We start from the raw sequence: 25,645 nt of genomic DNA, 5'->3' as shown, positions 1-25,645 counted from the left end.
GTTATCAACAATACTTATGTTTACGTAAAAAAATAACTTGGTTTCCACTGAAATTATGTCATGCAATAAAACCCCAGCCAAGGCAAAGGAATGGAAAAGTGATGTCCTTAATAGGAATGCGCATTGAACTACACCTTCTTGATACCTTGTGGACAAAATTAATTCATAAATCAATTAATCAGTGCGTCGTTAAAAAAATTCTATACTAAGGAACATGCCCTTTTGCATAGGTATTTGTATATTCTTTTTTTTTTTTCTTTTAATCACAATTGTTTTAACATATTGTAACATGAAATGCTTTATGGCTAACGAAAGGAAATCCAGACCGGCTGAGAAGATGGTCAAACACTAAACCTTTTTACAGCATGCTAACATCAAGAAGTCAAAAGTCTCGAAACGGTCAGTCGAGCAAAAGTCGACACGGCTGTGGCAATGTGGAGATTCACGTGCTAATTTTGCTGGCCCGTGTGATCACATTGATGATTTGGGTAAACACACTTTATTCCTTTTCCACTGGTCTGTGGGATTACAATCATGAGATAGGAAAATCTGTTTTGTGTATGTTTTGAGCTCCTCTTTCAAGACCAGTTTTGTTGTAAACAGAATAATGCTGCCCAGAGAACTTCGGCCAAGCCTGTGCGGATGGTGATCTTTAGACCACAGTCTAGTCCGGGGGTCGGCAACCCGCGGCTAAAGAGCCGTATACCGCTCTTTAGCGCCACCCTATTGGCCCTCGAAGCTTTTTCAAAAATGTTTGAAATTGGAAAAAGATGGGGAAGGGAAATATATTTTTGTTTTAATATGGTTGATTTAGGAGGAAAAACATGACACACACATTCTTAACGTTTTCTAATGCTGTAAAAATTAATTTTCAATATTTCTGTCAATGAAGATTTGCGTCATAGCCTGCGACACACGTTTCTATTAGCAGGGTGGGATGCCAGAGGCAGGTGGCTGTTGCAAAACAAAAAAGGCCTTTCATGTACAATTCACCCAGGGTACTGGCAAAGATTGGGAATCTGGAGGACCGATAGAAGCATTTTAAAACGGTACACGTGAGCTACGTAGTTAACACACTCGCGCAAACGCACGCGTGCGGTAACGGGTCGATCACGGGAGGTTGGTTGATCGAAAAGTAGATCTTCGGTCTTAAAAGGTTGGGCACCCCTGCTCTACAGGATGCAGTGCAGGGAAATAAAAAACAATTAATCAGGAAGGCTCATTGTGTATTTGTAGCCAACTTAGTCATTTTGATAGTAGGCTAATATAGATACATACAGCATGTGTTGCCTTCATTACAAGGCTTATAGAAGGCTTTTTTTTTTTTTTTTTTGTGGCTCCAGACATATTTGTTCTTTGTTATTTTTTGTCGAATATGGCTCCTTCAACATTTTTTGGGTTGCCGGCCCCTGGTCTAGTCGATTATGGTAACAGCCAAGCAGTGCACTCATGTTTGCCTAAACTGATTCAAGGCGCAATTCATCGTCAATCAGTTCCACACAATCACAATAATTTCCGCCATCAATGAATCTATTATTATGGCCATCCTGAATTTTTAATGATGTAGAACGTTAGCAGTATGACATCACAGCGTCTCCTTGATTACACGAATGTAGTTGCTGTTAATTTGGGTCACAGTAATCGCGCGACTTGTGCCACCAGTGGCGGATGTGGCTTGATGCTCTGTTGAACCAGCGCCACTCATCAATTCTGCGGAGCTGCACACAACCTGGAAACCTTAGTGCTGGATTATTTAAGCAGGCTGTCTCACTAGAGTGCTCCTCGTGGTTGGTTGGCGTGTGGCAGAATTGCCTTGCTGTGCAGAAAGATAACGACGAGTTGAGATGAAGCCATTGCTGGATCTGCCTAAACTTGAACCATTTTGGATGACAGCCTGTTATTTCAACATGGTCACTTTGTGTGTAGAGCACCCAAGTTGTCATTGGAGACTGAATCACAGCACGAGAGGACAACGTGAGAATGGCTGCGGCACTGTGGAAGTGCTGTGTTTGGGCTCGCGCCAAAGCCGTTTACAGAACTCTTGAAAAGCATTTGCGTACGTTGCTGAGAGCATCGCAATGACAAATGTTTTGTGCCAAATCGCTATGGCTCAACATGAACAACAGATAGGCCTGACAGGCGCACAATGCAGTCTCTCTCTCGCAGAGCCCACCGACGATAAAAGCATGCCTCTGCTTAACTCTTGGCATGTTTGCTGCATTCGGATGATGGCTCCGGTTCTGCACAAATTCTGTTCTCACCCCCCCACACCCCCACAAAACGGTGCTCTGACCACTTTTTCTTTTCTCTTTTTCTTTTCCCTCTCTTCTTTCAACTTTGCAGATGGAGACTCTTGAAAAGTTAGTACATTTCCTTCCCTCTCAACTCCTTAATTACAAGAATAGTAATATTTTCTTATGATAATGTGATGTTACAAGAATTTTATCAAGTGTCAAAATTTCCTAACACCAATACAGACGCAGCATTCTGAACCTCACCTAGATCGTCATAAAATCCTTCATTAAATCACAATTGTGTTTCATCAAATTATAAATTCAGTCTCTTCTTATTACTTTTTAACATTCTGCTCGTAATTCCGATGTTCGTAAATACTTTTGTAACTCTCACTTGCTTGCCAATTTTTATTATTATTTTTTCCTTTCTTTACTTCTTAGCACTAATAAATCTTCGTAATGCTCGGGGCTGCAAACTACCTAAGTGCAATAATGGGTGTTTTGTTCAATTAATATCTCCCCGACAGCGTTGAAAAAAAAAACTAACCGTTTGAAACGACGGACGTAACGGCAAAAAAATAAGTGAATATCTCAAGGTAACTGTGGCAACACCGATGATCCGTTTTAGACGAGTGACATGAAACGGTACAATTCCCCGAGTCCTCCCCGTTGATGATCTGTCACAGTACACTGTGGTGCTTTGGCACCCTGGTTGGGGATCACTCATTAGCATTTCAGACAGTTTGCTAGTTTTTCCCCCACTGCCATCTCATTGTGATCTTTGCAACACCTTTTATGCGCTAGTGGAGACTGCCAGACGCCATTTCTGCTATTTATGTTCATTTGTAGTTCATCATCATCATCATCACCCCCACATTGATCTCAATCTTGTGTTTTTGGTCTGTTCTGTAGGGTTGAACCTACCTTCTATGATATGTGCCAATCATCCAAGTAAGGGGCCTGTGCATGCAGATTGCTTGGTTGGTGTGTGTGTGTTAAGACACACCAATAGATGTATATTTTTTTTATTTCTTTCTATTTTGGGGAAGTCAGTTGGGTCAGATATGGTTGAATTAAAAGCCTTGTGGCCCACATTCCTCACATTCATTGTAGTTATTGCATGATCAATTCTGGATGTTCTGTGTTCAACATGGCCTGCTTGTCTGGTGCTTGTGAACAGGTCGTCCGGTCTCTAGTTTAATGCCTGCCGTGGGCTGCTGGTTATGCTTATGTTAGGCACAGCCTCAGGATGGAGAGCATGCCCTGTTTTATCCCCAACGACCGCAGCAAAAAGAGGTTGATCCAGGACACAGAGGACTGGCAGCCTCGCACCGGTACCACCCAGTCACGCTCTTTCCGCATCCTGGCCCAGCTCACTGGCACTGACTTCAGTAAGTCCGGGACCAGGCCTGGCATATTCACGTTGTAGATGGACTACCCGTGTGAGCGTGTGACTGAATGGAACATTTGTTTTGGAGCTCACTGAGAGCGAACAAAAAGGAACAATAGATTTAATTCAGGAGTGAAACACGCGAGCCAAATCAACAGCCACCCATAATGCATTTTGATATCGCAAATCTACAATCGCCCTCCATTTTACGACATTCATATACCTGTCAAGTACTGGAAGTTTGGATCAAATGCTTGAAACTTTGAAAATGTTTTGACATTCATTTTTATGTCAACTTCCATTATCTATCGCTACACATAGTCACATATTTGTGTACCATACTATGTTTGGTATTGCAAATTTTCATTTCTTTATAGCATAATAAGGTCTCCCTTTTTTTTCAAAGGATAATTTAAAATCTATCTTTTTTTGCATTTCAAAGGAGCTGGGCAAACTAGAAAAGAAGGCCAATTAATCCCGCAGCACTTTCATTTGACTTCAGAAAGTTTAAGAACCCTGCATTAAGAGTCTCTTTCTCGCTGCAAAACTTGCTTGTAATAAAACAAGTGCAGTAGGTTTATTGTTTCACTTCGATGCCGAGTGCACTCTCGGTTATTTTCAGAGTTGCAGTAAGTTGCCTCCATTTTGCACTGTTGGCTAAGCTTGGTCTTTTGGCTTTCTGACCAATTAACCCGGCAAATTGTCCCGCTAATTGTTGCATCGAGAATTAACTGTATTCCAAATCACACCGCATCACTTTTATTGTTTTAATGACTTTTGTCGCAATAGTGATGCCATGAAACTGGTCGGACCGATAGTTATGCGCGACTTTGGAGAAGCTATGAAGCTATTCGTGTCCTCTCAAACACTGCAGTCCAAGTCCACAGGAAGAACTTTCACCTCTCATTCCCACATTGGTCACAAGAAAAGCACAATATTGTTTTTTGACTCATCCGTTTTGATCATAGGTGTGTGTCACCTTGACTAATGTGCGTATGTGTGTGTTTCCTGCATTTTGCAGTGCAGGACCCAGATGATGAAACCATGAAGAGGGCCAGGTAAAGCCCGAGCGCAGTTCTTAGTGGTTCAGTACTTTCATTGTAGGCTAGTTTAGCATGTACTGTGTGCATGTGCGTGTGTGTATGCAAGGTTCAGTTTGTAGGTCCAACATAATAATTTGTAATTGTTTTGAAGGAGGCTCAATCTGCAACCCCTCTGGTGTATTTGTGCTTTGAACTCATTTTGCCTCTTTACTTTCTCCTCCATATAACGTTTCCTTTTGTCCATGTCTTCCTCTCTTCCTTGCGGGCAGGGAAAAGTTCCTCACTGAGATTCAGAGCCCCCGTTACGCCCGTCTGAGGGATTGGCACCACGACAGGTCGGCTCGCGCCCTAAATATCAAATCCTGAACGACACCGCACGCCGAGCCTGTTTGACTTAGTCGCATCTCAAAGACGACGAAGATAGCCAACCATCAGGTGGCAGATAACTTGACACAGATGGGACGGCGACAAAGAAATTTTGAGGGGGCGGGGGAGGGGGGGGGACTGTGTAAAGAATCCCAAACTCTAGGCAATTTAGCCAACATGACAAAGCTTTAAAGTGGAACGTTGCAAACTGAGCCAAGTACTCAGACCAGTGGGCCACTGTGCCTGAAGTCCTAGTTTCAATCCGACTGAGCTAGTGGGGGAAACTCGTGTGCGTGGATTGAAGGGGGGTTGGTGGGGGGTATGCGGTGGGAAGTACCTTACTTGTTTGATTCTCTCCCACACTTACTCTTCTTACTTCTCACTGAGTTTTCATTTCTAATCATCTCATCTTGTGTGTGTGTCCCCAAACATTAAGAAAGAAACCACCAAGCTGTACCTGACTCTTCGTTTTCCCCTTTCCTGTCATCAGAAATACAAAACATCTTACAAAAACATCGTCTTGCCTTTCTCTTATTTTGTGTGTGCTTCTTTTCTTTCAAGTTTCTATCTTTTATTATGCGAGCCGCCATCTTTGCGTCTCATTTCTTGGCGTTCAGTGCAGCCTCCTGGTAAGCTCACCTTGCACAGGCTTGACTTGATAGGGCGTCTGTTCGCACTTCACACTTCTATTGCCTCATGGAGAAAATAGTTGTGCAATTAGTCATGAAAACTCCAACCAAATGCATGAACATGCATCATTAAACAACTTTGTGGGATAAAGAAAGAAAAAAAAACAGCCTGTAGTCAAACATGAACTCTCCAGCCAGAAATAATTGGAATGTAAAAGCTAGTACTGCTCCACATGAATTCTATTGAAATCCTTTTGGTTCGTTCTCTTGAGAACTGTGGTAATCAAAGAAAACGGCGCCCTCAGAAAGTGATTTCGGCTTTAATGATTTGACTTCTATTTTTCGGACTTTAAGTCGCTCTGGAGCAGAAGTCACATTTTTTGAGGAAAAAAATTATACAGTGTATGTCATATCGCGTCTTCATAAATGAACTGAAGGTAAAATGAAAACTAAAATTCCAAATAGGCCAAATAGTCTCTTGGTCAACAAAAAGTATTCAAATGGAGACTTAATAAATAGTTTGCGCAAGTAGGACGACATTTCTTCGACACAAAAGCAGGAAGTACAGTTGTTGTCGTTGTAGTACGACTAAAACGCGTACACTTGCTAGTGATTCGATGCGAATGAGAGAACGGGAATGTGACCGTAAATAGGAAGGGATTTGCATTAAAGATGATATATTGAAGAACCGACAGCCTGTATTGGCCTGGCATTGCGAACAAGTGTGGAATTACTACTTACCCAAACATATTGACAGATTTTTGAGTGGCATGTACCACATACGTACAATCGGTTTGTGGTCAGTAAGCACAACCAGAATTCATACATATGTCGGTTTTTGAGGAAATGGTTTTGAAATGTGCCTGTTAAAAGAAGAAAACACAGAAGTATTAATAGAAGAAGTAGCAGTCATGGCAACTAATGTGTGACATACAGCATGTCGTGTGTATGCTACCACAACGGGGATTTACTGTTTACACCACCAAAAGGTGCAATAACCTCCCAGGATTTGGCCACCTTTGGCCACAATGCGATGCAGAATTCTGGTTAAGGTAAGCCATTTTAACATAAAAAGGAAAAACAATTCCATTGTTAGAAACGGAAGTTTCGAATCCCAGCAGAACTCGTTCGATGCCGTTGACAGGGTTAGGGAGGCGGGGTTTTGGGTGACAAACCGAGCTCTAATTTCAATCTATACTTGTCGTAGCTACAAGTCACACCCGAGCACAAGTCGAAGGACAAGCCAAAGTATGATTTAGAGTCCTAAAAATACGCTATTACTTTGTCAAAGGAGTTATCGGTGGCGCGAAATGTGACTAATGAAAAAAAGTATTGACCACTTAATAAAATCATTGGTGTACATCTGACCACCTCTTGAAAATGAGCTGGAAAAACTTTCTGACATTTTGCTTTGGATACATTAATGTAGTTTTGTGTCAAAACATAGTGATCCTGAAGTGGGATATATCTATCTTTATATATATATACATATATATATATATATATACACACACACACACACACACTGTATGTGTTACAGAGGAAGTCAACTCCAAAATGTTCTGTCCAATCATATGTTCAATGCACCCCCGCTAGGCAAAAACACAACATTCTAATTAATATTGCATTTGTGGAATACAAATTAAGCCGCAAAATTCACCCATTTTTCTCCATCTCAGTGGGTGGCCATTTGGTCACTTGCTGTTGACTGAAAATGACATCACAGTCGCTCAGGTTGCAAATGTCACATGACCAAACATAGAAACCCGGGGAGTCGTGATGGGTTGGCTTTCACAGTTTGTGATCAGAAATAGGGAAAAGCAAAGTTTATACATGCCAAATATGATATTTCGTATTTTGTAGATTCAGATGTCATGGTGTCAGTGGTAGATCCATGACAGTTTTTGCACACGTAGTATGGTCATGTGTGAACATTGTTGCTGCCCAATGAAAAGCAGGTGTACCTTGTCCATATCTTCTTGCCAAACACAAAGACCACTTGCTCTCCTTGGTGCTTCAGATGAGCGTAAACTATTTTGGAAAAGCATGTTTTTTCACCGAATAGCAACAACAATGCACTTAATCGTAGCTAATTCAAAGTCTGAGTAGGTTGTCACAATTGTGCTTTGAGCTGCAGCTGTTCAACTCTCGTCAAACAGCTGCAGTCGCTCATTTTTTTCCTTTTTTTTTAACCCCAAAACAAAAGTATCAAGTAACCTGTTGACATTCTTAACGGCCGCGCAAGGGTAAAAAACAACCAGCTTTAACTTGTATGTCCGTTTTTCTTTATCCTTGTTGTCCCCTTGTTGAGGCAAGTCCTTATTTGGGGCATAAAAACTGATCTTAAAGTATGTTTGATTCAAATTCGGGATGGACCGTTTTTTTTTTTTTTAATAAATAAAATGTTGCTTGAATTGTTGCCGTTTGAAGTATTCCACTTGAGTGGTGTTTTCATCAATAAGAAAAAAAAATTGCAGAATGAGTGGAGCAGCTGTGAGACATGCAGACTTTTTCGGAAAGTTGTCGTGTTTTGTTTGTCAACCCGCATCACCTTTTGCGTGGCAGATGACATGTGCTGTCTTTCTCCGTCGCAAAAGAAAAGAGAGAACTTTTCTTTTCTCTCCTTTTTAAATTCAACGCCGTCTGTGCTCGAGTCGACACTTTCCTCCGGGGACCGGGCCAAAATAAGAACAACCGAGGTAGATGAGAAATCACAGGTGGAAAGAATGAACCGCAAATGTCAAGGCGTCTGTGGCTTGTTACTCTGCAGCGTGCAATCGCGCACCTGCATCTCTCTTGGCTTGGGGGCGGTTGGTCCTAAGTTGAAAGAGGTGAAAATGTCACGAAAACACACTCCAGGCCACTCCAGCTGGGAATAGACACGGTTGAGGGTGCACCTGTACCCTTCGGCAGCCTGAGGAGCAGACAAACAACAACAGGCGGTCTCGGAGGAGCGGCTTGTCTGCTGGAGGAAGAAATGGACCTTCGGCTGATCCCGGGTCTGCCGCTCAAACCCATTTAAGCCGCTTTCCTTGATTTGACCTCGACTTCCCCTCCATGTCAGCAGCTGTGTTCCATTTAACTTACTTCCCGTCATCAGGGATTCATTATTAATATGTATGCTGTTGGCAAACGCGTTTTTCTTGCGCTGCCTCCTTGCGGCACATTGGATACATACGTTGATTAATTGAGAGGCGCATCGAAACGCGATGAGTGGGGCGAAGATGAAGAGCAAAGTTGAATCAGGGTAATGACTTGCCCGACTTTTTTTTTCTTTGTCAACCAGCTGCGATTTCATCATCTCGCAGTGGCTGATTGTAGACGGCGGTGTTGATGTTGTAAACACGAGAGTCGCTTAAGGCGCTCTTCTATATAACCCCCCCCCCCCCCCCAGAATGACACCTCTCCAGAGCACGCCGTCTTCACTCACAACTTGTTTTCCCTCCATCTGAGATTGAGTTTGAAGATTTTCTGAATATAGTGACGCTCGCTGCGGGTAACAGAACTTTTAGATGCAGAAACAAGTCCTTATTTCCTCAGCTCTGCGCATGCCAGCTGAAAGCCAAACGCCTCTGGATTCCGAAAATAATGGGACCCCACTGAACATGTTTGATGAGTTTCATGTCTGTGAAATATTTGTCTGGGAGTTCTGGAAAACAGTCAAAAGAGTTTGGGAACTACTGCCATTGTTCTTGACTATTATAGTGTGTGTGTGGAGCACGTTTTGATTCCGTTTCTCAGTCCCTGAGTGTTTTTCTTTATTTTTTTTTTTTTAACCAGGTGAGACTAAAACATTATCTCACTGGTATGTTGCATCTCAGTCTAAAAGTGAACCGAATAGAACTTGACCTTACTCCAAGTCAATGTTCGTTTTAAATTCATGAAATTGGTTGACGTGTTGGAAGGCCTCGCTCACCAAGTTTTGCACATTTGTAAAAATTGTAATGACTTCGAATGATATATACAAAGTGTATCTACAACATTTTGTGTTAGTAATGCCACGAGATCCCGTTCACCTGTTGGATGGCGATGCCCGTCTGATTGGTCAAAGTCAGACTAACGCATACAATTCCATATGACGCTCATCGTACGTCTTTGCGATGCACATGTTGAGTTTGCACGGGCCATTATTGCGATGATATACGGCGTAGCCTTAGAAACGCACTCTGCCGTTTCCCTTATAAGGACATCAGACTGCCGGGTTGCCAAATTTCAATGGCCCGTGACGATGCAGTGAAGAAGCATTGGAAAATAAGCAGATGTTGTAATCTAAATCCAAGGATACACACAGCTGTAGAATTCCAGAACCCACCAAAAAAACGTGGTCACAGTATATACATCAAAAAGTGCACAAAATTGCACCAAACAAATAAACAACCTGTTTGCTTCACCATGGGTGAATGTGTTATTGGCAATTTTTCAAATGTGATTTCTTTGCTGCCTTCAGTACTGATTTAACTCCTCAGCCGAGTTCCCTCACTGTGGCCGCATCACACTGTTGACATGTAATGTTTCGATTGTCCACACAAGGTAATACGAGGCCACCGTGGCTGCTGCTATCAACACAAACATGCCATGCATCGTTATCGCGAGCTCTGTACTTTTTTCTTCTCTCTAATTAGTCATTTTCTCTTCATAGTGTTGAGCCAACTCCATCGCCTGCCAAGACTCAGACAGCCAGTCAACCAGATGGTGAGTTTGTCGTCCTGCTGATGCATTAAAGCAGCACGTAGGATGCGCTAATGCATTTTTATTAAGTGTCGATACATGAAGGATCAACAACTGCATTCAAATGTCGAGAGACATCCGGAGCGCCCACGCCCCTCCCACCATCACGATTCAAAGTCACAGCCTGTTGTGGTTTTTATTTGCTCAAAACAAATTCCAATGAGTGCTTGTTTTCCTTAAACGCAGGATCCAAAACTGCAGCCTCAGGCATCTCGGCTCCTTCCTCCCGACCCCCGTGGGTCACCGACCCTAATTTTGCCGACCGTTATCGTCCGGACAAGACGAGCACGGTGGTGACGCAGCACCAGCAGCCGGTTCAGCCCACGCCAATGGAGAACCGCAGCTCCATCCTGCAGGCGGCGCAGCAGACGCCCCAAGGCAGTGAGAGGACCCCGGTGTGCGGCGCCTGCAACAAAATCATCAGGTGGGAATCTGAGACTGTTCTGAGAGGATTTGAATCACTTACTTATCAGATCACAGACAAAAATGAATAGAAATCAATGCGGGTATGGAGAGCTTGAAGGAAATTGGGAGTGTGGGGCGTGTCGGAGTCTCTCATCTGTGGAGCTCAGTCATTAGAATTTAGTCTTTTGGCAAGTCATCAGAACATTGCTGACATTTGCTACCCATAAGCAATAACGTTCAACTCACATTTTTCGTGATTTACCATCTCGTGTATGTTGTTCAAAATGGTCCTCATCATAAAGGTACGCTTCAGATCGAGGACGATGATTTTGCGCCTTGGGCCTGTGAACAACCAAAAGTCAGCAAAGCACACTTTTATTTTTCCTCCCTCCATTTCCCCCGTCACCTCTCGCGATTACTGGTCGATCGTATTGGGCACAGCCTGCTCTTAAAGATATGATGCATTGAAAAAATTTATTTATTTTGGTGCCGGGTTCAATTCCAGCTCCGGCCTCCCTGTGTGGAGTTTGCATGTTCTCCCCGTGCAACCGTGGGTTTTCTCCGGGTCCTCCGGTTTCCTCCCACGTTCCAAAAACATGCATGGCAGGCTGATTGGACACACTAAATTGTCCCTAGGTGTGAGTGTGAGCGCGCATGGTTGTTCGTCTCTGTGTGCCCGGCGATTGGCTGGCAACCGGTTCAGGGTGTCCCCCGCCTACTGCCCGAAGACGGCTGGGATAGGCTCCAGAACCCCCCGCGACCCTTGTGAGTATGAGTGGATCGGAAAATGGATGGATGGATGGATTTTCATTCGTTTTATTGAAGCACAAAGCTTTTTATTTTGTCGGACACCGTTGCCGCAGCGCCAAACTGTTTGCCATGAAAAATTTGTGATTTGTGGCTGTGAAAGATGCACCCAGCTGAACTGACCGTGAAGCCGTGTCGTGCTCCTCAGGGGTCGCTACCTCGTCGCGTTGGGACGCTCGTGGCACCCCGAGGAGTTCACGTGTTCACAATGCAAGACGGTCCTGGAGGAGGGGGGCTTCTTTGAGGAGAGAGGTTCCGTCTTCTGTACCAAGTGCCACGATAACCGCTACGCACCCAACTGTGCAAAGTGCAAGAAGAAGATCACGGGGGTGAGAGAATGAATCTAATGCGATTAAACATCCGGGCGGGGGCCGTTGTTTGAAATGGGACTTAATGGATGTAAATGCATACCGAAGCCGTGGTGAAAATAAAACATTTACGAGCTTTTCTCGCCCGATCAGGAAATCATGCATGCCCTGAAGATGACCTACCACGTTCAGTGTTTTAAGTGTGCAGCCTGCAAGACTCCTATCAGGAACCAGGCCTTTTACATGGAGGAGGGAGAGCCTTACTGCGAGAGAGGTGACAAGTTACTCCGAGCGCACACGACATTAAAGCTGAGCCGACAAAATAGACAGACGCTATGGGAAGGTGGAAGACATGCAGCATTTTGTTTGAGTCTGATGAATCCAAATTAGAGAGCTCATCCCTGGTATTGCCCATAATACATGAGGACATGAAGGCATATTAGGGGCCATGTTGAAAAGAAAAAAAAAATACTATAGAATAAATTACGTTAGACATTAAAAAAAGCGCCAAGAGCAAGTTTTATAATAGTTAAGGAATTTTAGATCAATAATATATATATTTTTTACGTTTGCTAAGCTCACGCTGTTGATGATTAAATATTTGCGCCAACATTTATATAGTGAACAAAGTAAAAAAAAAAAAGATTAATAAATTGTAAAATCACACCAAAAACATTTTTGGGCTGGCAAACCAGTTCAGGGAGTCCTCCCGCCTACTGCCCTAAGACAGCTGGGATAGGCTCCAGCATGCCCCACGACACTTGTAAGGTTAAGCGGATAAGAAAACGGATGGATGGATGGATGGAAATTAAAGGCATATTACAAAAAAGAAACCTGGATTTAACAAAAGAAGAGTAATACATTTACTCGTCATAGTATTACCAGAATAAAGGCCTAATATTAAGACAGTCACAATTGCCTATCAATTTATGATATATATATATATATACACACACACATATATACAATATACAGGTATATACTGTATATGTATTTGGTCACAGTTTTAATGGCATTCACAAGTGGTTTTAAAACACATTTTTCATCTCTTTGTCAAAACATATAAAATACCCCCAGGATCAATACTTATAACATGTTTACAAATGGCATTGCCGTAATTAGTCTTTATTAATGAGCAATGTTACTGGGGCATGGCCAATATGGATTTTTTTCAGGCTGATGCTGAGTCCCATATTTGTCAGAATACAATTCCGATAACAGATTTAGAAAAAAAAAATATCTGCTGATTTCATAAAAGCTAATATCAGGTGATCAATCAATCCCTAAAGTACTTAAAGGTTCAAGAGTGTCTGTTTCACTGAAATTAGCCTGTTTTGAGGGGGTGGCTCTGTTTCATGCTAGCGAGGGACTTGTATATGCTGAGTCTGACATTCCGTCCCATGGCTTCTACACAAACACGCACATCTTCCTCCACCGCTTCAACAACTTCATTGAGTAAACTCAATGCAGCTCTGCTTACCTTTTGGCTTTGACATTATACACAGGGGCATCACATCAGTTGGGGGTTGTTTCTGCATGATAGTTTCACACAATGTAGACTGGCCGCTGTTTGAAAGTGGCTCCGGATCTTCCCTCGTCACACCAGATCATTTAATGGGTGCAATCATTATGTAAATGACGTTCTCTCCCTGACGCACATTTTCAGAGAGAGGAACAAAGGGTTGTTTTCCCCACCTGATGAGTGCAGGCGCTCCAGACGCCAGCCTATTTTTATACGAGACATTCAAAATCAATTTTGCGCAATCTGTCCCCTTTAGAGAGCACCGTTTTCAGGGCTTTGTCTTTCCAGATTACGAGAAGATGTTCGGCACCAAATGTCACGGCTGCGACTTTAAGATTGACGCCGGGGATCGTTTCCTGGAGGCTCTGGGCTACAGCTGGCACGATACGTGCTTCGTCTGCGCTGTGAGTCTCTCCCTTTCATGTCTTCTCCTCTTGCACCGGCGATGCCGAGAAAACATCAGACGGGCACTTGGGTTGGAACCTTTTCCTCTGTGGCTCCCCAAATTGTAACTCATTCTACGCTCAACAAACATTTCTTTTCCTCAATATTGTGAATCATTTTTTGCAAGGTCCTCTCCCCGTGCATTTTTGAATGGACCCAAAGGATAAAATAATCCGGATTACGTTAAATCGGATTTGTTATACTAAAATGCTTTGCTGTTATTGGTGTGGTTCTTAACCTGGGTTAGATTGAACCCCAGGGGTTCGGTGAATCGGTCTCAGTGGTTCGACGGCGCCTCTGCCATGGAGGCTAAGACACACCTGACTCAACGTGTCAATTAGTTATGACACGCCTGCTTGGCCATCTCTGGCTGGTTCATTTTGTGCACAACAACAACAACAAAAAACCAAACGTACATTTTATTTTGTGTTTTGTTTTTCTGTTTTAATAAATGCGTTTTTTTGTCTTGAATTTGTAAAAAACAAACAAACATATTTTTATTTTTCACTAATGAAAGGTTCGGTGAACGTGCATATGAACTTGTTGGGTTCGGTACCTCTAACAAGGTCAAGAAAAACTGCTCTAAAATGTCGAGTCTGGATCGTGGCAAATGAACCCTTTAAGTGTGTGTGTGTGTGAGAGTGTGTGATATATTCAGTTAGCCAAAATGAGTTTTTAGAGCATTTGTTGATTTTTATTAGTTTGTATTATTCCAAACATGCCTTTGAAATTTTTAGTAGTGTTAGTTTTAGTTTTAGTAAAAAATAAAAGTCACTAAATAATGTGTGGTAAGGTCCTATCAACTACAATTCTCAACAAACTAACCTTCCTTCTTCTGTAGATATGCAGTTACAGCAATACCGACATAAATACATTTCTAATGAGAACACTGAAAACTCATGTTTAATATTAATCAAGACATTTTTGCTATAATTATTGTTTTAACGTAAAATGAAGTTTCACGTAGTACGTTTATTTTTTATTTCGTGAACGAAAATGTTCTTTCAATTTTTGTGGTTTTTATTCATTAACTACAATAATAGGCCTTTGTACCACGAAATGAACATCAAATCATAGAAACAACACAAATATCACAGGATTCTTGAAGCAGAAAATGAAAGAAAGGAGCACAGCAAGTAGTTTTCTGTCCATCAGGTTGTGATAGTTTGGCCCTTCCCTCCTTTTTGTTTTCTGCATGTGTGAAGCTGTGCCAAATCAACCTGGAGGGGAAAACGTTTTACTCCAAGAAGGACAAGCCCCTCTGCAAAGGCCACGCCTTCGCCCCGGTGTGAGTCATCCTCTTCTCAAATCACACGCAAGCCTGTTTCCATCTGGATGGTAGAAGCTTAACACTCCGTTTGCGCCTCTTATTCTAAATATCCAGCCTGTCACCCAACTGGACTGTTGACCTGTTCAAACACGCCATTATCTTGTTTACCATCAGGTCAACCTGATGACATTGTTTTTTAAAATCATTATCATTATTATTATATATATATATTTTTTTGCATTTGGACTCATTTTAATTTCCAGAAAATTTTAACAGGAAGTTTGGTTCAAGATTGTTGCAAATGTGTTGGGAAAAAAAACATTGCAATGGGACTCTTAGAAAAAAAATGTATTATAGACATAACATAATAACCATATAGTTTTGTCAGACAACAGTAAGTTTTTTTAAGACGGTATTTTATGTGCCCAAAGATAGACTATTAGAATTTATTACAAAACTCTCATCCTGCAGTTATTTTTTTAACCTACAGGCTTTTGAATATGTATTTATATTGCTTCAGAAAATGTGTTGTTTGAAATAACTGCCAGATTGATTGAATAAACATCTTTGTTGTTGTGATGTTGCAATGCGTGTGCTAGTTACTTCATTCATTCGCATGGATGTATTTTTGTCTTTTCAGAGTCCAGACTTTTCAATCACAGGTACTTATTTATATACAGCATACCTATTTTTAAAATGTCTTCACGTGTTAGGGTAAAGCACTGTCTGAAAATGGCTGCCACTTAGTGAGTTAACATGTTCACTAGTGGGATAAACCAAATAGCTATCAAATAATCCCAATTTCCTCAATTTTGTCTATACCTATTTTCTGTTGCCATCACAACCCCAGTTGCAAGTAAAACACTTAGTCCTTGAATTAACAATATATAATTTATTTACAGAGTTTTCAGGTTCAATTACTATACATACCTTTCTGAAATGTCATAGATCGATATATATATATACATAAGGCCAAGTAAATACTTGAAAGCACTTAGAAACGAATTTCCAAAATTCTACCAACAAATCCATCATTATCCCAAAAGTACAGAAAATCATCCTTTGCTGAAGTTTTTCTTTGCCACAAAAAAGTCTCCACAACAATGTACACCGACAGTAAAAACGCAAAAAGGTAGAACCAAATGAAACAAACTCAAACCAAATTGGGATTATACAATTGCATAAGCGCAGTGGCGTGTCGTAAGTACAGCATTTTTGAATGCAGAAAGGCAAAAAACATTGACTCAAGAACAGAAACGGATCACAAGTACAAACGTCTATTTGGAGAAAACATTTGGAGCAACATGGCATGTAATGCGCACGCACACGCACTCGCCACTTGACGTCAAATAGGAACGAGTGATACAAAATGTACAGTTGTGATCGAAGCAGACGTTGGATGAGGCGGCAACCCGTGAATTACATTAGTGGGACGCGCACGCGCACACACGCGCAATACTTATGTTCATACAGACACGCTTTCACACGGACACGTGCACGTGCATTCTCACGAAGACTCACCCGATCAAGCCATCCCAAGCGCGCACACGATATATAACACACGCACTCACACACTTGTATACTCACGAATGCGCGCACCTCTTGTCATGCGCGTCCACACATGCACTCGCTCACTCTATAAAGACACGCGCACTCACATTATCACGCGCACTAAGACGCATTCTTCTTCTGCTCTCGCCCCCCCCCCGCCCCTCCCCTCCCTCTCTCTCGTTTTCGCTCAAGCGCACACATGGATCGAACGAACAGCCGCGTGGCTTCTCCAACAAGGCCACGTCTTCCTCAGGCCGTCTCAGCTCGGTGATTGATTCGTTGCAGCTCGTATTTAAATGCTGCCAGTCGTAAGTCCATACATACGCAAGTGATGAGAAACAAACAAGAGAACACCGAAGCTTCCCATAAAGAGCCCCCCCCCCCCCCCCTAAAGCCTTAGAACACTGCAGAAAGTCTCCACTGCTAGATCGCCAAACAACAGTTAAATAGGCAAACACGTCACGGTTTAGACTTGACAAATGCCGCGCAACTTATGTGTCATATTTTATTCTTTTTTTAATGTTATTGTTATTATTTGGCTTCATATTAAAATATATTTTACATTTCTTTACAAAGTGATTGCACGAACACCCACACAAGGTCAACATGACTGCTGAAACAACAGATGTGGATGCTCACCGCACAGAAAAAAAAACATCTGGGTGAAAAGAATGAATGAAAACTTTGGTTACCAATTTAAGGTCACTCACGCACACATTCACAGCCACAGGCACGCGCGCGCACGCTCACGTACACGCACACTTAACTGTATGCAAAGTGACAGCACGTGGCTGCGATAGAAAAGGGATATTACACGTGGACGTGATCCTTTTTAACGAGATTTATTTGGTGAGATTAACATTAAGTGTAAGAGGGGTTGAAGGTTACTGTTAGAAATCACACACACGCACACACTTGGTGTGGTGGCATCTTTGCACCAAATGCTCTCTGGTCGTTGGAGAAAAAAACAAACTAAAGTCTGGTGGGAAAAGAATGAAGGAGCATGAGAGCCACTACCAATGGAGGAAAAATATTCTGGTATTTATAAAATAATCTAGCTACGAAAATAATGCACTGATGGGAATTCCATTAAACTTTTTGATTTTACAAGGAAAATCAAAATATGAAGAAAAAAAAGGTTTAATTTGATTCAAAACTAAATGTCTTGCTGGGTGATACACCAGACGCATGTCAACCAGAAATATCTTGAATTTGCAAATTCAATTCAAAAGGAGTATAAATTTCACAGGACGAACATGATATGTTTGATGAGTTAACACGGTGAATTTTACGTTAGAATGTGATACACTGCACGTTTTAACGGCAGACGTTATGGCAAGATTAGGCTAAATAAAACAATGCAATTCCTTCTGGCTCAGATCAGTGGTGGAGCCCTTTGTAGCTAGTTCTTTTGTAAACATCAATTTTTTCAAACACTTGGCCTTTATATTATATATATATATATATATATATAGATATAGATATAGATAGATGGATATAGATATATCTTTAATAGAGCTATATATATATATATATATATATATATATATAGATCTATATAAAACAGTATCTTAGAATAACCTAGCTAGTAACGTTGACAAGAACTGGAAGGGTTTGCTCTGTTTTGTTTTGTGCAACATTGAAGTCTTTGTTCCACTTTAACGTGATGTCGCACATTAAAACGAGAAAATGCTTGCCTTATAACGTGAGAAAGATGTTATAATGTGAAAGCTATCCCATTAAATCCTGAAATTGATCACATCCTTTTCCGGAGTCACAAGCAATGCGCTTCCGGAATTAAGAGGAGAAAAAGTTGCAATTTTATTTGTGATTAATTTCTTGGTGTTGTGTCTTTTCCTGCACTATGATACACGATTTCCAACATTTTGCGACATAACATTCTGACTGTTCTGCGGGGGAAAAATATTCCTGTCGCACTCTGACTTCATATGTTCTCAAAGTCTGCCTTTATTCTAATAACACGAGGGCTTCTACTTTTGTCACACATTGTGGCAAAAACTCGTAACTTGGCTCTTGTACTATTATGATTGCGTCGCTGTGGAAATGTTTCTTTGTTTTCGATGGGGTGTGGCCCTAATAGTTCTAGGTCGGAAGGAGAGCTGCAGGAGCCGTGTCGGAATAGTGTTACGATGGCGCATTAAAAAAACAAAAGCGTCCTCGTCGCAAAACAGCGCGTGGAAACATAAAAGTACATTCTAAAAATCAGGACAATCGTAAAAAGAAGCTCCGGTGTGTTGAAGGGCTTCGGAGCATACGGCAGTTGAGTGTGTCTTTAATGAGGGAGGGCGGGCGGGGGTCTCTCCTGACAACTTTATAGACATCACATGCAACCCTGAGGAGGAGCACGCACACACGCGCACACACACTATGGCTGAACTGGGGATTGAACCTGCGGATGTTCTCCGTGTACGCGGTAACTGGGAGGATGTGCTACGGAGTGGGGGTGATATCAAAGCGCACCAAACCTGGCTTCAGAAAAAGCACTCCAAAAACAGAGCAAAACAAAACAAATTTAAAAAAAAAAAAAAAAGGCCCTAAAGTAGACGTTGGTCAACAAACATCCCGCCCGTGCGCTTCACCATTAAAGCAATTAGAGGACACGTCACTTAGGACGGTGACGACGTGTTGCTTCCCAAGTGTTTCGGGGCCCCGCGGCGCCTTCATTAGCAATGGCGTGCGAACTAAAGTGAAGAAATGAATGAGACCTCCCTGGAAAGAACACACATGGAACACTGACGCAAAGTGGAGGCGAGGGTGACGGCGGTCCTCAGACGAACGAACCTTCCATCCTAATTGCAGAGAGCGCCTAATTTAAATCGCTGACAACCTTGATATCCACTTAAGGTTTTTGTCCTCACTCGCCCTAGATTTCATTCCGAAAATTTCCAATCTTGTCCCTTTCAACCAAAAGAAAAGGCTCATGAGAATGAGAACGGCGCCATTCAAAACTTGGAGAGAGCGCCCCTTGAAAGTGAAGCCCCTTGAAAGTCAACCCTTCATGCATCTCCAGTGACATTTTACAAGTGAATGCTTGTAACTCAAAAAATGTAACAGTTAAAAAAGAAAAACTATTCTCTTTGGGAATAATATATAACAATATAACTGCCACTGAACAAAACATTAAAAAAAGGTGATGCTTCTTCTGCCTAAAAATGAAACGGTGCCTCTTTCATAAATTAGCTGCTAGCACGTGTCAGCTAGCTACAGAACCCGCTGGGATTGGGCTGTGGCTATAGAAAGATAATAAAATCAATTAAGCTAACTTACTAGGAATGCCTTTTTCCACTACTCGGGACGTGTTCAATGTTTTCTGGTAACATTTTATAATGACACCAGTCGTACTACAGTAGTTGCATGCGGTTGTCAACCAGTGAGGTACAAGCGTCAGCACAACCGGTACATTTGGTACCGGACTTCACAGATATGTTTGAGGAATAAAAAAAAAAAAAAAAAGAAAATCTGAACAGAGTGCATATGTTAAAAAAAAACCTTACCAATCAGGCAGGCACAGCCATTAGCAGCCCACCCACCACGGGGGACCACCTAACTAGTGTCGAGTTTTGCCTTCCTGCTAGGATGTAGCTGTCCCACGAGTATGCCAAAAGGTTGTCATGGATCGCAGAAATGCCAAAAATGCGACAGAAACGTCTGAGGACAGAAGTCATGCATGACAACATTCGGAAATTTGGCTAGTGAACATCTAGCGCTTCAAGACATGTGCTTGAAGTGCACAATTTTGCTTTACTCGTGCACCAAAAACGGCAGCGGCGTAAAAACAAAACTGCTGGAGTGAATTCTCTTAATAGTGACGGACCTTAAAATGGATATCAAGCATATTGAGGAAATGGTCAAAGGACTTTCCTGATGTCAGTTTTCAATGGAATGAAATGATTGGCTGTGTATGACCAGCGTACATTAAGCGCTCCATGAAATTATGTAAGAGAAAAATTTGGGCAGGAGTTCGGAGGGCAATGCTAACTTTTCAACCGAGCTGACTGAATATGATTCTCTCAGTGGAAAGTGTGAACACGGGTCCTCCGACATTGATTGATGTAAAACAGACAGCTGCGATGGTCTATATGGAATTCTTGCACCCTGCTGGTTTCACCTCGGCCTGTTAGCACTCGCCGTCCGACACCAGGAAGATCATGGCTTCCTGCTTGCCGATGTCCGCCATGACGGCAGCCAGCTGGTTGATGTTGCCGCCGTGGAAATGTTGCGCCTCCCACAGGTCCAGGATGGCCGAGGTCGGGCTCGCTTTGGACGCAAAGAAGCTCATGTGTCTGCACGCACAACAGTTCCACAAAGAACACTTGGCATGAATCGGTGAGCGCGCACACGATTCATATTTTGGACACGCTGTCAGTTAAAGGAGACAGGCATACGATGTTTATCTAGTAACGCGTTACACTAATGGACAAGTGTCATCAGGCAGCTCGGTGATGCCGTTCAGCTGGGTGATTATGGGAAAAAATAGGAATTACCATTCTTTTCAGAAACACGATTATTCATTGATTTCAAAATGTAGTACTTATTTTTTAGCAACTCAGATATACAACAACCCACAAATAAATGACTAGTACGGGGGTCGGCAACAAGCGGCTCCAGAGCCGCATGCGGCTCTTTAGCGACATCTAGTGGCCCCCCGGAGCTTTATAAAAAATGCTTGAAAATGGAAAAATATTTTGATAGTAGGCTAATATAGTTCAAATAGATATAATTACATGTTGCAGCTCTGAAAAAGGAGAGCTGTGGTTTGGTATTTTAAAATGTACACTTTATTTATGCTTTTAACAGTCTCGACAAACAGACACGTCTGCGTCCGACCAAAACAAAAAAAATCTAATTACAAAATAAATTCTATGGGGGTGTTTGTGAACACACAACAAAGGAATGAATAACATAAACAATTCTGAGCATGTGTTTCCTTCATTGTAAGTTTTATGGAAGGCTTTTATTTTTTGGCGGCTCCAGACATATTTGTTTGTTGTTTTTTTTTTGTCCTATATGGCTCTTTCAACATTTTGAGTTGAAGACCCCTGGACTAGTAGAAGACAAATGTGACTCTTCTTTCAGTTTCATTGCTCAGCACACCCATTGTGCTTTACTTGCTGTGCATCCCATTCATCCTCCCCCTTATTACATGTTATGTCTTGTGACTTGTTGTAACTGTCATATGCTTATTTATTATCCTGGACTTAAATTATCCTCAGAAGAGGATAGTTCGAGCGTGGGTTTTTTTCTTCCCTCTCCCTACCCAGCGTTTTCCTTTCTGAATTCTGATTGTAATTTCCCCATTGCGGGACAAATAAAGGATCTCTTAATCTTAATCTTAATCTGATCAATTTTTTTTTTGAATTTCGACTCTTCTTTCGTTGTGCCTCCACTGCACTCTACTACACATTGAACGGGATTGCCACATTCGAACCATGACTCACAAACTTCAACATCTTTCTCCTTCAACATCGACAGCTCCTTAGTGTCCCCCTCCCCCCAGGTCAAGAGTCTGGATGTCATGCTCACCTTTCACTCACATATCAACACCATCACCCGCACTGCTTATTCCCACCTCCGCAATATTACCAGACTTCGCCCTTCCCTCACCCCCCGCACCACTGCTATTCTTGTCCACAGTCTTGTCACATCCCGCCTTGATTACTGCAACGCTCTCCTCTTCGGCCTACCTCAAAAGTCCCTTCATAAAATCCAGCTGGTTCAAAACGCCTCTGTTCGCATCATCACAAAAACATCTTCCCAGCAGCACATCACCCCCGTTCTCCAACAGCTCCACTGGCTCCCTGTTCAACATCGCATCAATTACAAACTGTTTCTATATACATAAATGGGATCCACAACCTGACCCCTCCTTACCTGTCCGACCTTCTCCAGGTGCATATCCCCACTCGCTCCCTCAGATCCTCGTCCTCCCTCCGCCTGTCAGTCCCCCCTGCCCGCCTGAGCACCATGGGAGCCAGAGCCTTCAGTCGCGCTGCTCCAAAGCTTTGGAACAACCTACCTCCGGACCTCCAAAACTGCACACCTCTTTCCACTTTCAAGTCCCGTCTAAAAACACACCTGTTCAGGATTGCCTACAACACATAGCTTTTCCATTTCCTATGTTTTTATGATTTTATGTCCTGTTTTCATATAATATCTCGCTTACCAATTTTTACATTGTATTTTCTTACTGTCTGTACAGTGTCCTTGGGTGGCATGAAAGGCGCTTTTAAATAAAATGCATTATTATTATTACTATAAACTGTTTCTTTCTTTACATTCTGTTTCATGATGAGATCACTCGATGGTTATATAAAGTGCAACATTGCAGAATGCTATTTTTCCTTCCGGGGGAAAAAAAAAAAATCTACAGTATGTGCATGGTTTAGTTATTCAGTTGCGGCACGTGGCACTTTTTTTTTTTTTTTTTTACAGCCAAGTCGGAACATGCTCCTCCATAATACTCAACTAAAAAGCCATTTCCATTCGATTCCCAACAGAAGCTTCAAAGCAAAAGCCTCATTCGTCTTGATTTGATGTTGAAATAGGTCCTACATCCCATTCAGTCAATCCGATACGGACTTCTAACAGTTGACACAGTCGGAAGTGACCTTTTCCCATTTTAGGCGCCCGACCTTTTGGCCATCAAGCCCAATCAATGACAACAAAGTGGTCGTCTCAGTCGGCTCTATATTTGATGTCCCCAATGTACTTGCACACACCGATTCGATGGAATGCTCTTTTTCTGTTCGGCTGCCGTCGATGGCCAGAACTCTCGCGGAGAACATGCGACGCACTCAAAACACTCAAACCACTGAGGCGGTGCACCGGGAGGTCAAAACACCACCAAATACTTTTGACCTTGACAAAGGCCACAAGCAGTCCATTCCTTTGCAGCGTTTGCTGTACTGAAGAACAAAGAGCACAATGACATGCTTGGAAATTTGTGGGCAAGCCGCAAGCTGTTATTCAATTTTTCATAATGATTGATAGTTTGTCATATCGACTACTTATAATCTCCTAAAGGAAGTGGAATGAGAAATATCAAACAATCATTGTTCCACAAACACTGGCTACAAAATGACGTCAAGAAGACAATGATGTCCAACGCAACGTGATCAGAATTGGCTTTACAAAGGCAATAATGCTCAGCTTGAATCGACACTGCCAGCGATAATTATGTTTATTATCGGGCTCGTAATTAGCCGCATGCAACATTTTTGACTGTCATGCTCGTAATTGAGGTCAAATATGAGACAGCTACCGCAGTTCGACATCGCTGCAAACGACTTGAGCAAATTAACACCTGTCTGGCAACTGAACATTGTTATGTTTGTCAAGACCCTCAATTGTATTGAATATCATTATTATATTGTGCACGTGGCCATAATAATGTTGTTGTGGATTGCAATAGTAGAAAATTGATCGATGTATCCGCTGACAAAATGGCAGGGGAGAAAAATAAGAAGCTGCTGTGTTTGACTCGTTGGTACCACGTGCAGTTGAGGACAGATGCAACTAGCCGGGAGGTTGTTGTCGTCCCGTCTTCAGGCCTAATTGACAATTGATTCTGCTGAGCACAGCACTGCTAATTAAGCCTGTGCCGCATCAATTAACCGGGTGATTAATTGTGGCAAATAAAGTTGATCGGACAATTAACTTTACCTATTGGGTTTCAGTAGGCCGGTAGAAATTACATTTGTGTAAAAAGGGATCAATTGCTCTAACTTCTTTTCAAATATGCCAAGTCTGCAACGTAAAAAAAAAAAAAAACCCAAAAGAACACGTCGCAGCTTGTTTTCCAGATTTGCTGCTGATGGATTGTTTGCACGTAACCTTCCCCTGCCCTCAGCATTCGAAAGAAGAATGTCGTACCGGCAGAGAAAAGTTGGATACATTTAGCAGCCTACCTGAAGAAAAAAAGTCTTTCACGTCGAAACTGCTCAAATCAAGTTCTCCAGCTCCATATTGCAATGAACGGCGAGCTGTGTTCGGAATCACTCCCTACCCACCAGAGTGCTCATGCAAGGTTCGAAACCTATACCGGTAGATATTGTTTTTCCTCTACAGAGCAGTTTTGCAAAGCGCAATGTTCTAATGTGTGAATCAAGACTTTTTCCCCCTAACTAATGTAATTTTGAGACCATTTATTGTCTGCGGTCCACTGTATGAGATTGCTCTGTTGTACCGTAATTATAAGACGACAATGACATAATTAATTAATAGCACATTTGAGCCATTTTTGGGTGAACAGGATCGTCCACTAGTAACGGCTTACAATACACTATTAATTTCACTTCCATTATTGTTGTTGTGATTTAATGTAGACACGTACTCGGCTTTACCCAATACCCGCGCCTAGTGCAAGAATACGCTGTGTTACGAACACTTTGTTGAAGATAGCCTGGATGATTTTGGGCCGGGTGACGTTTGGAGCCACTGTCCGTCGACAGATTAAGCTAATGTTGCTAACGCTGATTTGCGCGCAACCTATTTATATTGTTTAGGATCCCCAAGAGAGCCTGCAAGACCGGCCCAGTAAAGCACCAGTCTCATGTCATTTCATGTACACAGGTATGTTTTTTTTCCATTTGTCCATTTTGCTGTTTTTTCGTTTTCTGCACTCTCGCTCTGGATGTGGCCGATGAGAGCCAGTGAAAACCATCCTCGTAAAACACCAGTCTCATGTCATTTTATGCACACGGGTTAGAAAATAAAACCATTCTGGAACCCAAATTTTCTCTTCTATGAACACAGCGCACAGGAACACCCCCCACACGCCCAGTTATACACACACACACACAAATGTGTGAGCCTAACTCACTCATGATGGATTTTAAGAAGGTTGGGTTGGTTAATTATTTCTACCCAGCAGATTGGGTTGAAGATTGGATTTTGGTGGGTTTAAGAGCTGGAGCTGGTCGCCATTT

At 42.2% G+C, this 25,645-nt stretch overlaps 2 protein-coding genes across 4 annotated transcripts in view; one reads left to right on the top strand and one right to left on the bottom strand.

The window, feature by feature from the left end:
• Window positions 1-15,733, top strand: part of pdlim7 (PDZ and LIM domain 7) — a 41,968-nt gene extending 26,235 nt beyond the window's left edge. For both annotated transcript variants that reach the window (XM_086105749.1, XM_086105750.1), the window contains exons 6-11: window positions 10,302-10,354; window positions 10,577-10,814; window positions 11,751-11,931; window positions 12,064-12,184; window positions 13,721-13,836; window positions 15,082-15,733. In XM_086105749.1, the coding sequence (XP_085961875.1) occupies window positions 10,302-10,354; window positions 10,577-10,814; window positions 11,751-11,931; window positions 12,064-12,184; window positions 13,721-13,836; window positions 15,082-15,168 (796 nt within the window). In that variant the 3' untranslated portion in view covers window positions 15,169-15,733. The remainder of the gene's footprint in view (window positions 1-10,301; window positions 10,355-10,576; window positions 10,815-11,750; window positions 11,932-12,063; window positions 12,185-13,720; window positions 13,837-15,081) is intronic.
• A 3,264-nt stretch (window positions 15,734-18,997) lies between these two features.
• The window catches only part of unc5a (unc-5 netrin receptor A), a 196,770-nt gene continuing 190,122 nt past the window's right edge, over window positions 18,998-25,645 (bottom strand). For both annotated transcript variants that reach the window (XM_086105747.1, XM_086105748.1), the window contains exon 16: window positions 18,998-21,001. In XM_086105747.1, the coding sequence (XP_085961873.1) occupies window positions 20,836-21,001 (166 nt within the window). In that variant the 3' untranslated portion in view covers window positions 18,998-20,835. The remainder of the gene's footprint in view (window positions 21,002-25,645) is intronic.

The sequence above is a fragment of the Hippocampus guttulatus genome, chromosome 2 (assembly GCF_054856545.1).
Source record: "Hippocampus guttulatus isolate MCC_2025c chromosome 2, RoL_Hgut_1.0, whole genome shotgun sequence".
NCBI classification, from domain to species: Eukaryota; Metazoa; Chordata; class Actinopteri; order Syngnathiformes; family Syngnathidae; genus Hippocampus; species Hippocampus guttulatus.
Note: the sequence above shows the minus strand (reverse complement) of the source record. Positions and strands in the feature narration are given on the sequence as shown.